Source organism: Dendrobates tinctorius, unplaced genomic scaffold (genome assembly GCF_039654945.1).
Source record: "Dendrobates tinctorius isolate UK_male_01 unplaced genomic scaffold, ASM3965494v1 ptg000027l, whole genome shotgun sequence".
NCBI lineage: Eukaryota > Metazoa > Chordata > Amphibia > Anura > Dendrobatidae > Dendrobates > Dendrobates tinctorius.
In genome coordinates, this window is record NW_027361695.1 from 9,499,270 (window position 1) to 9,512,235 (window position 12,966).

The window sequence follows — 12,966 nt, forward strand, 5'->3', positions numbered from 1 at the left end:
GTAAATATTATTATTACTGCATTGTCTATGACTTCAGATTTCACCTTTCAAGAGCTTCTGCAGCAGCTGAGGAATTAAAAAAAAAAAATCAATCAGGCTGCTGCAGTAATCTGCTGCTCTACTAAATCCTAATAGTTTATTAAGGAGGTGTTAATTTTTAGAACAATTAATCACTTTGATCAATGACTTATTTCAGTAAAAAAGGTCACCCTCCTCCCTCCCCCCATACTGTGCACCAGGACCTGGTAGCTGTGTGTGTGCTGAGTCCTGGAGGGGAGGAGAGTGCTGCTGCTGCTGCTCCTCCTGTGCATATGGGGAGGGAGAGGTGAGGGCCAGCGCGCATGCGTGCCAGTTCCCATTGCTCTTTGCATGGATCATAGGGACAGGATGGAATGAAGAACGTTTGTATCTCTTTAAAGGAACCGTGAGGAAATAGCTGCATCAAAGTCTCTTCCTATTTGCAAAAGACACAGGATCTGGAAGGGGAGAAACAAAAAAAAAAAGTTTTTTTTTTTTGTTTTCTGGAATGGAGTAACAGGATGGCTGGAGTCCCTGGATAAAGGATCTGGATACAGAAAAAGTTGCAAACAAGGATCTGGATCTAAAAAGTTTCAAGCAGGGATGAGCTGAGTGTGATCTGTCACCTGTTCCCTCCTATGTGAAGCTCCTGATCCCCCGCGATCACTATGGCCAAAGTGATCCAGAAGAAGAACCACTGGACGGGCAGGGTGCACCAGTGCGCGGTGAGCCGGGGCTCCGGGGGGGAGCTGAGGCTGCCGCTGCTGGGGGGCGCGGAGGACGGAGAGTTCCTCTATCTGGGGGAGGTGGAGGACTCCCTGATCTCCGGAGGAGGAGAGGGCAGACTGCAGGGAGGGGAGCTGCTGCTGGAGGTGGCGGGGGTCCCGGTGTCAGGACTGCCCAGATACGACGTGCTGGAGATGGTGAGGAGCTGCGGGGAGCAGGTCCCCATCACAGCTGTCAGGCAAGGTAGGTGAAGACCCCCCACCCAAACTCTTTGTAAGTACGTCATAGAAGGGTTAATAGCGGGTGTACAAAGGTAGCAGAGCTCAATTTGTCATTTAAAGGGATATTCCCTCTTTTAAAAATCACTGCTGGGGACCCCCCCCCCTACTGATCCTGATTCCCCCATGTTGGGGACTCATTCAGACATCCAATTTTTTATTTTTTTTTTTGCATTTGAGCGCTACCCGTGTTCTTCACCTGTAGCAATCGTACCTATGGGGCCATACGTCCGATTTTAATTTTTTTTTTTTTTTTTTTTTCTTCTTCCACCGCAAATATCGTAGACTTGTCCGGTTTATTTTAAAATGTATTTATTTATTTGATCCGCAATGCAAGCAGGTGGGTCCGCGACCAAAAACCGGACCGCACTCGCATGACGACGTCTGAATTTCACGGAGGGGAAATGATTAATGTGTTTTTTTTTTTTTAATTTGTCCCCTTATGAGAGAATCTGATGACCCTCGTGCTACAGTCTTATTATATACAGGAAAAAAATCGGACATCAGAATGAGTCCTAAGGCTACGTTCCCACGATGAGTTTTTATTTTTCCCACGATGAGTTTTTATTTTTCCCACGATGAGTTGTTTTTATTTTTCCCACGATGAGTTGTTTTTATTTTTCCCACGATGAGTTGTTTTTATTTTTCCCACGATGAGTTGTTTTTATTTTTCCCACGATGAGTTGTTTTTATTTTTCCCACGATGAGTTGTTTTTATTTTTCCCACGATGAGTTGTTTTTATTTTTCCCACGATGAGTTGTTTTATTTTTTTTTTTCTTAACGCTGTGTGTATTTTTTTTTTTTTTTTAACTATGCAAGTGACTTATTTTACTTAATGAGTGCAGAAATATCGCCGAAAAGTTCCACGTGGGAACATAGCCTTATGGCAGAAACCCTCTTAACTGTTCCCTTTGTGCACCGTGGCGAGATTGTGTTTAGGATAGTGCGGAGGGTTTACCTGCAGTCCCATGCAAAAAAAAGGTTGATGATATCGCAGGGAGTTAGAATTCTAATAAGACTTTATAAAACTAGGGGTTACAAGGTGTGGATCGCCGTGTTATCGTTTGGCTTAGGCCGGGGTCACACTTGCGAGAAAACAGCACGAGTCTCGCGCCTCAATACTCGGACCGGAGTGTGCGGCTGCATGTATTTCTCTCTGAGACGTGAAACTCGTGCGAGTTTCTCGCAAGTGTGACCCCGGCCTTAGAGATGAAATCCCCCCTCAATCAGGCCACGAGCAGCCATAATACAGGGCACCTATTAAAACCAATTGGTCTGTTTGGAGCACGTGGGCACTCAAGACTCTACTTTGACCCCACTAATGACCGTATAAAGGGAGAAGGGGAGGAAAAGGACGTCTTTTTAAATAACAAATCCGGCTCTGCTGCATTTTCTTAGACAGTGTAGTCGTGTGTCCATTGTACACCCAGATAATTACCAGCGCGTTCTACTGTTGTGTTCTCCTCTGATGATACATTTTGGAATGTTTTGGATTCTTGGTGTAAATCCACCAATAGGCATCAGTATCTTTTTTTTTTTTTTTTTTTGGTGGATTCTAGTAGTGTACTCTGTACTGTGCTGCGTTAAAAATATCCCTGCTGCCACCGCCGCACATTCCCCAACAGATAACACTCTCAGGTGAGATCTGCACATGTTGGGTGAGATGTGACAAGGATCTGAGCAAGTGGCGGCACCAGCGGGATGAATGATCGCTGCGGCTCCTCGCCAGCTGTAATTGATATTTTCTACTCTTGTGGCTATTGTTCTGCTTTATAATATGGGAGATGTTTGGCCGTTTGTCATGGTGGATTTATAAATGGATATCATATTAAAGGAAAATTCCCTTTTGAATGGAAAAGAACCAGTTGAAGGATCTTGAAGTTACCATGTCTCAGTAAAGTTTTTGAGTTGGAAAATCCCTTTATTTGTGAACATTATCAGCCACAACTAATAGTTGTGTTTTGTTTTTTTTTTTTGCCATATTTTATGTCACTTTCCGTCCCGAGTCTACATGTTTTACATGTGTTAAATTGTTCCCAAAGTGTGATTTAAGGCCAATGGCCTGCGGTCAGGTGAAGGCCTGTAACGCTGCAGCGCGTGATCTCCTACCTCGACGCGCGGCCTTAAGGTTTTCTGTGTCAATATTTGTTCCCCGCACGTTACAGATGGAGCTCACCTGTAAACTCCACCAAGCGCTCATGAGTCACGCTGAGGATATTGTCAGCCTTGGGGACATCCATATGTTAGCTCCACCGCTTCATGCAATCACAACAGTGGACTCTTGGTTTGCAAAATGAAAATTTGGAAAAACTGGTCCCGAGAGCTTACCATCATCCTGATATCATTACTCTGATTTTATTGTCCATTTTACGTGCCAACGTTCTCAGTGACGCAAAATGCTGACTCTCCTGAAATACTGTGTTGCTGACCTCCATACCTCCCTAGATATCTGTCCCTGACACATACAGCCCAATTGGAGTGTGATATCGATCTTGTCAATTTTCGATGGAATCATCTGATATGTATGGGGGCCTCCGGACTCTCCCCGATGATATAAGGAAAAGGATCGCACTGATGGAATTTCAACAGCAGATCCTTTTGTTTTCAGGGAAAATAAGACTCTGCCATAGGAGTCTGGCAGTGGCTTTTTCTCCTCTTCTTGTGGAAAACACATGCATGCTCATCCTAGCACATGTACATGTGTATGGTGGAGCCAAGAGAGATAACTGGGCGTATGTTAAGCTGATGACAGCTGTCGCATAGACTTGTGGTGGCCCTGTACAGCAAAAGTATGTGAACCCCTTGCTGTTCAGGAGCTAATTTATCAAGATCTGGTCAAGGAGCTCCTTGGCACTCCTACTGATGTCGGTTGTTTGTATACCGGTGCTCTTCGTGTTTTTCATTCATGGATAAAAGTGAATTGGATGGTTCATTTTTGACGGAGAAATGTCCGGTATTGATCCGAGTGTCAGATCAAAATCGTCAGTGCGGGTCTTTGGATCCATCATAAAATCGGGACTGCACTCGGATGCCATTTTTCATGAAAAAATTAAAAACTAGACTCAAAGGAACCATGATGCCTTCTTGTATTCTGCCCCCCTTTGCCTATAGATGTTTCTCCTTTTTAAGTGCACATTCACACTATCAGTATTTTACATCAGAATTTGAAAGCCAAAACCAGCAGCAGGTGAAAAATCCAGAAGTGGTGACGTGTTTCTATTATACTTTTCCTCTGATTGTTCCACTCCTGGTTCTGACTTACAAATACTGATGTAAAATACTGACCGTGTGAACGTGGCCCAATAACATCAGCACCTGAACTGCTCTGTGTGAGTCTGTTGGCCTTGTGGCTACAAACCCCTATAAACCAGGGAGGCTATATATGTGATGGGATTACTCCAGATCAGATAAGCACTTTCCACTCCCAAAGTGTCAATCTCATTATCTGGTTCCTAATTAACACTTCACAGTCTGCTTTCCTACCTCATTCATTAAGCTTAAGAAAACACAGCCAGCGGGTGGTATCCAAGAAAAGCAGTCACCAAGTAATCTGCTGGAGACCATCAGTTCCAAATGGTTTATCTGGGCGTTGAGCAAAGTCTTGGATTCCATAAGGCCCCATGGGCACAGTAGGACTGTGAATAGTCCATCTACAATGTACTTTATTGTCCCCCCCAAAAAAAAAAAATAAATAAATAAAAAAATATGATTTTTGTTCATGGGGTCCATACAACATGTGCTTAGGCATCAGAAATGGGGTAAGATTCAGGTTTTGGGCTAATTTCGCCTCAACTCATTTGCTCTGTTGGGGGAACATCTGAATAAAGCATTGGGGCAGCCAGCAGGGGCCCAGGAGGTGACGGGGCCACTTCCATCTCCAAAGCAAATGGTATTGTGCATTATGATGAGCTATTGGACTGAAACGCGCCCATATATTGTTCAGGACTAGTGATGAGTGAAGGTGTTGTCCAAGAATATTGGGCATCCTCGAATAACATGTTGGAGTTCCCGCGGCTGCATGATTTCCGGCTGTTAGACAGCTGGCGCACATGCAAGGATTACCTGTTTGTTAGGCAGCCGGAACACGAGGAGGTTGCCTAACAGCCGCGAATCATACCGCCGTGGGGATTTTAACATGTTATTCGAGCACGACCAAGATAGCACCCGAGCATGCTCTGATAACACCTTATCCCAGCACGCTCGCTCATCATCACTAACAGGGACCCGCTTCCGTCTGTGTCCACTACTCATGTAAAGTCCCCAAATAATCCTTAAATGTAGCTATAGATGCCTGTAATCCCCAATTACTTTTCTCATGGCTCCGAATCGGGTCCTGGTGCGTGTTCATGATGCCGCCTGCAGAGGGTCTTCCAAAAGCTAATATTTCATCCTCTCTAGGTGAGCGATATTGTCCTTTTGTGCACCCATCCCCCATCTTGGTAGTATTTATTTTCGTCATGGATATGCTTGATCTATAGAAGCTTTGTCGGTTGCCTTTTGGCAATATGTCATCACTGTACTTCTTGTAATAGCCACTCGTCATTTATCTCAGGTCTTGTCCTCTACGTAATATACGTTCCTTACATGTGTAAATGTGCTGTGAGCGATACAGAGGACTTGGTAGAAGCGAGTGTGAAAAATGGATTAATTTCTAGCGCCACAATATTTCCTGCTACCATATAACAGACCTAGGTAGTCCATGACTGCCATACCAGAGCCCTGTGAGCCTCCTGCTTACCACCATCGCTGGTGCCTCTTCTGATCAGTAGGCTCTGTGCAATGTCAATTGTATGTCACGCTGATCCTACTAATCAGAAGAGGCATCAAGGGTTCTGGTCCGGCGGCCAAGGACTGTCAGTGTGGCCACTGGACCAGAGCCCTGTGAGCCTCCGGTTTACCACCATCGCTGGTGACTCTTCTGATCAGTAGGCTCTGCGCAATGTCAAATGTATGTCACGCTGATCCTACTAATAAGAAGAGGACTTGAGGGCTCCGGTCTGGCGGCCAAGGACTGTCAGTGTGGCCACTGGATCAGAGCCCTATGACCTTCCTGCTTGCCACCATAACAGAGCCCTGTGAGCCTCCTGCTTACCACCATCGCTGGTGCCTCTTCTGATCAGTAGGCTCTGCGCAATGTCATATGTACGTCACGCTAATCCTACTAATCAGAAGAGGCATTAAGGTCTCCGGTCTGGCGGTCAAGGACTGTCAGTGTGGCCATTGGACCAGGGCCTTGGGTATCTTTTTGCTGAACTCGAAGGGCTCATGCACACAACAAATTTTCTCTGATAGCACAGTCTTTGGTTTTCACCAATATCACTCATACCCCTGTTATTCTACAGGGCTATGCACATGTCCGATTCTTTTTCCTCGGACCACTCTGTGACGTGACAAGTCTATGGGTCAATGGAAAACATTGGATCGCACTTGGATGACATCCGAGTAGTACGGTACAAATTTTCATGGGCTGACAGAATGGAGAGGGTGGAGAAACTTTTTTTCCTACCTCCAAAGTCTGATCAGAGTAATGGGACCATTTTCCTTGGACGAAGAGAAACGGTTGTGCGAGCATCTACCATGGTGCCAACTTTCTCATATTAGGGATTTGTTTTAGGGGTATAGCAAATTGGGAAGTTGCTCAGAACCCCCCCAACCTGGGGGTCGGAATTTATTAGTAACTCTTTACCCTACACTAACCCATCAGGGAATATATAATTAACCCCGTCACTGTGTTAGACCAGCAGAGAATGTACAGTTTACCGAAAAAGTTGGGTCAAATATGCTTGTACAGGGGCCCTGTTCTAAAAGAAATCCTCCCTTTTGGGCTAGATGGGGGGGTTGTCTTGGATGGTTTTGGGTGAACTTTAGCACATACTTATATATATGTCAGGGTATTCACATACCAGGTTATATTGGATTAACTTGTATTTCTGGTTTCAGCTTTTGGTGTCCATCTGTCATAACAAAATCACACATCATACGGAGAATTGAGTTCAGGGCCTCATCTATTAGATAGGGTGGCTACATCAAGGGCGGACATATTATTGGTGTAACCTGCGCAGCTGCACAGGGGCCCAAGAGGTAAGGAGACCTATTTTCATCTCCAAAGCAGGTGAAATTTTGCATTGTGATGAGCTTTTTAACTGCAAAGGCCCACATCTTCTTCTTGGACAGGGGCCTTCTTCGGTTTGTGTCCGCTAGTGGGCTACATAGTGCGTCTCTTGATCTTGAGGATCCCAAATTTCTGCACATTGCTGGCCATTGCTTTCAATGAGAACTGCCTAGGTTGAACGGTTTTGACTTGAGGAGACTGCCAAGGTGCAAAGGGAAACTTAGAAGTCGGGAAAAAAGATATACAAGCTAGCTCTTCAAGAATATGAAATCTGTCTCTAGTGTCGCCTGTTGTAAAGTAGTCACCTTCTAAGTCCATGTCCATCCATTTAATGAACCTTGACTTGATCTTTAGCCAAACTGGAACTGAATAATTGGAGAAGACTCTGAACTCTTTATAGCCATTTCTGAGTCCTTGCCCTTCATATATCTGCAGATGGATGTCCTTTTTATTCTAATTATCTGATGAGAACTGAGTCATTCCTATTTTTTTTCCTGTAGGGGCGCTGGAGGGAAACTAAACCACTTTCGACCTGCTTTTCCCAGTGATTACAACTGATCAATGGAAAGGATAAGTCATCAATGTCTGATAGATGCGTTGAGATCTGCACCAATCTACAGAACTGTGGTCTTCCCAATCCCTTGTTCCAGCCGGTGGTCGTCCCTTGTTCCAGCCGGTGGTCGTCCCTTGTTCCAGCCGGTGGTCGTCCCTTGTTCCAGCCGGTGGTCGTCCCTTGTTCCAGCCGGTGGTCGTCCCTTGTTCCAGCCGGTGGTCGTCCCTTGTTCCAGCCGGTGGTCGTTGTTCCCTATCCCTTTTTCCAGCCGGTGGTCGTCCCTTTTTCCAGCCGGTGGTCGTCCCTTGTTCCAGCCGGTGGTCGTCTCCTATCCCTTGTTCCAGATGGTGGTCGTTCTCTTATTTCTTGTTCCAGACGGTGGTCGTCCCTTTTTATTATTATAGCGCCATTTATTCTATGGTGCTTTACTTGTGAAGAGGGGTGTACATAATAAATACAAGTATAGTAATCTTAAACAATACAAGTCACGACTGGTACAGGATGAGAGGACCCTGCCCGCGAGGGCTCACAATCTACCTCTTGTTCCAGCTGGTGGTCGTCCCTTATCCCTTGTTCCAGACGGTGGTCGTCCCTTATCCCTTGTTCCAGACGGTGGTCGTCCCTTATCCCTTGTTCCAGACGGTGGTCGTCCCTTATCCCTTGTTCCAGACGGTGGTCGTCCCTTATCCCTTGTTCCAGACGGTGGTCGTCCCTTATCCCTTGTTCCAGACGGTGGTCGTCCCTTATCCCTTGTTCCAGACGGTGGTCGTCCCTTATCCCTTGTTCCAGACGGTGGTTGTCCCTTATTATTATTATTATTATTATTATTATTATTATTACACCATTTATTCTATGGTGCTTTACTTGTGAGGAGGGGTGTACATAATAAATACAAGTACAGTAATCTTAAACAATAAGGCTGAGTTCACACGTGGCTTTTTTTTGCGTTTCCGCGGCAGTTTTATCCCCGCGATTTTGCTGCGAAAACGCGAAAAATAAGCATTCCTATGGGATTCCGCAATGCTGTGCTAATGCTGCGGTTTTTACCGCGGCGGAATCGCTTCGCGGTAAACGCAGCATGTTCATTAATTTGCGGAATCGCGGCGATCCCGCACTCATAGGAATGCATTGTTCCGCTTACTTCCCGCATGTGGCTGTGCACACCATGCGAAAAGTAAGCAGAACAATTGCTGATGGTACCCACTGTCCGGAGGAGAGGAGACTGTCCTCCGGGCTTTGGGTACCATACCCCTGTAAAAAATAGAATTTAAAATAAAAAATATTGTTGTTCTCACCTTCCGGCGTCCCGCGCAGCCTTCCTGCCTCTCTCCACGCTCCTGTTCCCAGTAATCCTTTGCGAAAATGCCCGCGATGGCGTCCGTTCTCGCGGGATCGCGAAGTCTCGCGGTCATTCGCGCGACGTCATCGCGAATGACCGCGAGACATCGTGATCCCGCGAGAACGGACGTCATCGCCGGCATTTTCGCAAAGGATTACTGGGAAGGCTGCGCAGGACGTCGGAAGGTAAGAATAACACCCTTTTTTTTTTTGCATTTTATCTTTTACTACTGATGCCGCATAGGCGGCCTCAGTAGTAAAAAGTTGGTCACACGTTTGACGAGTGTGACCAACCTGTCAATCAGTTCTCCAAGCGATGCTACAGATCGCTTGGAAAACGCTAGCATTTTGCAAGCTAAATACGCTTGCAAAATGCTAGTTTTTCCGCGGGAATTTAAAATGCGATTTTCCCGCGGAATGGAATTCCGGAATTCTCACAGTAATTTCCGCGAGAGTTCCGGTACGTGTGCACTTAGCCTAAAAGTCACAACTGGTACAGGATGAGAGGACCCTGCCCGCGAGGGTTCACAATCTACCCCTTGTTCCAGATGGTGGTCGTCCCCGAACCCTTGTTCCAAACAGTAGCTGACCACCATTGAGTGGAGATGTGAAGGCACATGTGTCTTATATACTTAAATATTCTGTATTTGCATCTCCCATAGCAATGTGTTAGAGAGAGAATGGCGCATGCGCCACTAGCTCTCTCACTCACCGGCTGTAACCCTGAATAGGGGGACCCCTTATTCTAGAGATAAACGCAGGTCCCAGAGGTGAGCTTTGCCTCTTTCAGACATTTTATGTCATAAATGAGACACCCCTAAAAGAACGATGCATATTTCTAAGTAGACAACCAATTGAAATGTCTTGTGGAGGACCCAGTGTGTACAAGCCTAGGGTTTGGGAATCTGCCCTTTTCAAATAGGTTTGTACAGCTTATGTTGGTGGGGGGGGAAAAGGAAAGTCATGGAAAAAGTAGAAACCCGATCGTAGACTATAAGATTTCTAGCAGCTGTGATATTGTAGCAAGTTTCACGATAACTCTATACAGATACTCGGTTATGTTTATGGAAGCCGCTCTTGCGGTTTAACAGCCCCGGCCTGTAGTCGACTTCTTTTGATGTGGTCACTGTTTGCAATCGTCGGAGTTCAAAACAAATTCACGTCTCCTCATCTTGCACCCCTCTCCTGGGACTGTAGGGCGAACAATGGCTGCTCTGTGCTGGTCTCCGTCACTTTGATACTATTTTATGAAGAAAAAAAAATATTGATGTTACTGATGGAGAAGGAAACAAGAGTCCCCAGTGATTCTGAAGAATAATTGTGTCCTTGGCACCATCATTAGATATCATTATTTTCTCGGCGTCTCTTTTGGTTAACCGTCCTTTTTTAGCGATATGTCTTTATTGTAACATTCTGCTACTGGAACTCCGGGGTAATTAGTGCAGATTCGGCTCTTCTTTGTACGTCCTCCCGGATTTTTTTCCGTGTGAACAGAAAATGCGAAGGATTTCTACAGCTGGAATGTGATAGTCGATAAAGCGCACCCCTCGGCAGGTGAAAAGGGCACGCCGTATCAGTAGTCACAGACTAGACTTTGTACAGGAACACAGAAATCTAGTATGAAACTGTAAGAAGACAGGAAATATCCATAATGGTCAGGCCAGGACTGGATCGGAGATAGTGGAGGCCCCTAGACAACAAAATAATGGTGGGGGCAGGGTTTGATCCTGGTGGATTTGGCTCCTATTAATTCTCTTTTTTTTGCTAAACCTAGATCTTGCTCTGATGACTACTAGTGATGAGCGAACGTGCTGGGATAAGGTTCTATCGGAGCATGCTCGGGTTCTAACCTAGTGTCTTTGGCTTGCTTGAAAAATATGTTCCAAGTCCTCGAGGCTGTTCGAAAGCCACAACACATGCAGTGTTTGTTAGGCCATCCGTGCATGTGTTGCGGCTGTCGAGAAGCCACGAGACATGCAGCGGTGGGGACTCGAACATATCATTGAACGCTGAAGAACACTGAAGACAATCGGCCCACAAGCATGCTCGGATAACACCTTATCTGAGGATGTTGGCTCATCATTAATGACTACGTAGGTTTAGCCGTGGATGTGATTGGCACCCCCACCTTCTAACAGGGTCACATCATACTGGTTAGCTTAAATTGGGTTTTCCAATTTCGTACTGTCATGGCATGCCCACCGGTTATGCCATAAATGGATTACAGATGGAGGTCCCGTTGCTGGGCCCCAACGCGCGCCACTGTCAGTGGAGAGGTGGCTCTTTTTTTTTTTTTTTTTTTTTTCCAATGTATTTCCAAAAATTAAGTGCTTTTTTTTTTTTTTTTTCTAATTTTTAGAACCACAAGAGCTGAGCAAGAAGATTTATAGGATCTTGGTCCATCTGCCACATTGATAGAGCACTGCCAACCTCGTATTACCAGTAACATTCCTGGTGCCCATGACCTCGCAACATGCCAGACCGAGTGGGGGGCTACTAATCAAAAGAGGCGTCAGGGATGCCTCAGTTAATATGATTACTGGACCAGGGTCCTTCAAAAATTTTTGTTCAACTCTGGTAACATCAAGTAGCAGGAAACCAAAATTCATCTAATGTCACAATGTACTACCCATACCCCTCTAAGGAGACTATGCACCTTAGATAACAACTGTTAGCCAAATACTTATTTGACTGGCTGATTATTTCTGCTGATCCACCCACCCCCCTCACAATACACATGCATGCTCAGCTTGGTTGAGCTGTTTGGAGGTATACAAAGAAGTAAAAGCAAATACTAAGGCAAGGAACCCACATTTTAGCATTGTAAAGGGTTAAAAATATATATATATTTTTTTTTTACAAAACATAAGTGCACTTGAGAAGGAAGAAAAGGTTAGGTTTCGCTTTTACAACTCTGGAATTTCATCTGCAGGAACTTTGTTTCATACCATCAAACAATAACATTCACAATGTAACCATCTGGCTCCAGTTTTTGTGCAAATCAACTTGATCATGTAGCGCTTCAATGGGAGCTGTAGTACCCTAGAATGACCACTACACAGTGTAAGGTGCTGTGCTGGCTGCATGTCTCTTGTGGGACCTACTAAAAGCTGATTGGTGGAGGTGTCGATTTTTGAATCCACCAAATGATCTTTGAAACCAAGTATAGGCACTCGGTGCACCCTTGGCGTGGCCAAACAGCTCAGTGCACCTTCCCATCTACTTGTCTTCCATCTATGTCCACCATCATCTTCATTGACTGACAGCTCCTGCTTTACAGGCACTAGATAGATGGGAAGGTGTGCTGAACTGTTTGGCCATATTAAGGGTGCACCAAGAGCCCATGCTTGGTTTGAACCGTCATTTGATGCTAACGGTCTCCCGTTATTTTCCGATCATTCTGTTGGCGAGGAGGTAACCCGCCTCCCTAAGATGGGTAGCAGCAGCTTACTGCCCTGTTCCTATGTAAAGTATATGCACACCTGGGCATACTGAGCATGCTTGCGTATGTGGGGTCAGGAAATTTAGCTATCGGCTGAACGAGAGCTTGGGTCGACCGTTATCTGATGTCTATGGCCATCCAGTGTATGCTTTATGTTCACACAATGCAGTTTTTGCCCAGTTGGTTCCTGTAGCAATACAAGGTTAAAAAAAATGCATTTTGGAATCCATAATTGGGGTAATGTCCTCAGAATAGTACAAAAGTGCCTTAAAGGAATGTACACATTGAATTTCTTTGCTTGACTTTTCAAGTGAACCTCCTTCGCAATCCACATCCAAAAAACCCTATGGCAATGTAGCCTGAAGACTTGATGCCTTACTAGGTTCAGTTGACTTTTTGCAGGTGACTTGTTTTATGTTTATTCTTTTATTGGGTCCCCTGCTTCTATATGACACCAAAATCCTCCTCCCAGTTGTAGGTGATGGTAGTTATAGAAGC

General features: G+C 45.3%; 1 protein-coding gene across 9 annotated transcripts in view; it reads left to right on the plus strand.

Moving 5' to 3' along the window:
• Nucleotides 1–235: 235 nt before the first annotated feature.
• The window catches only part of MAGI1 (membrane associated guanylate kinase, WW and PDZ domain containing 1), a 498,523-nt gene continuing 485,792 nt past the window's right edge, over nucleotides 236–12,966 (plus strand). For 4 of the 9 annotated variants that reach the window (XM_073569755.1, XM_073569758.1, XM_073569756.1 and 1 more), the window contains exon 1: nucleotides 239–987. In XM_073569755.1, coding sequence (XP_073425856.1) covers nucleotides 687–987 — 301 coding nt within the window. In that variant the 5' untranslated portion in view covers nucleotides 239–686. Of the gene's footprint in view, nucleotides 988–12,966 lie in introns of all 9 variants that reach the window. The other 5 variants (XM_073569757.1, XM_073569759.1, XM_073569763.1 and 2 more) reach the window with 3 other exon arrangements.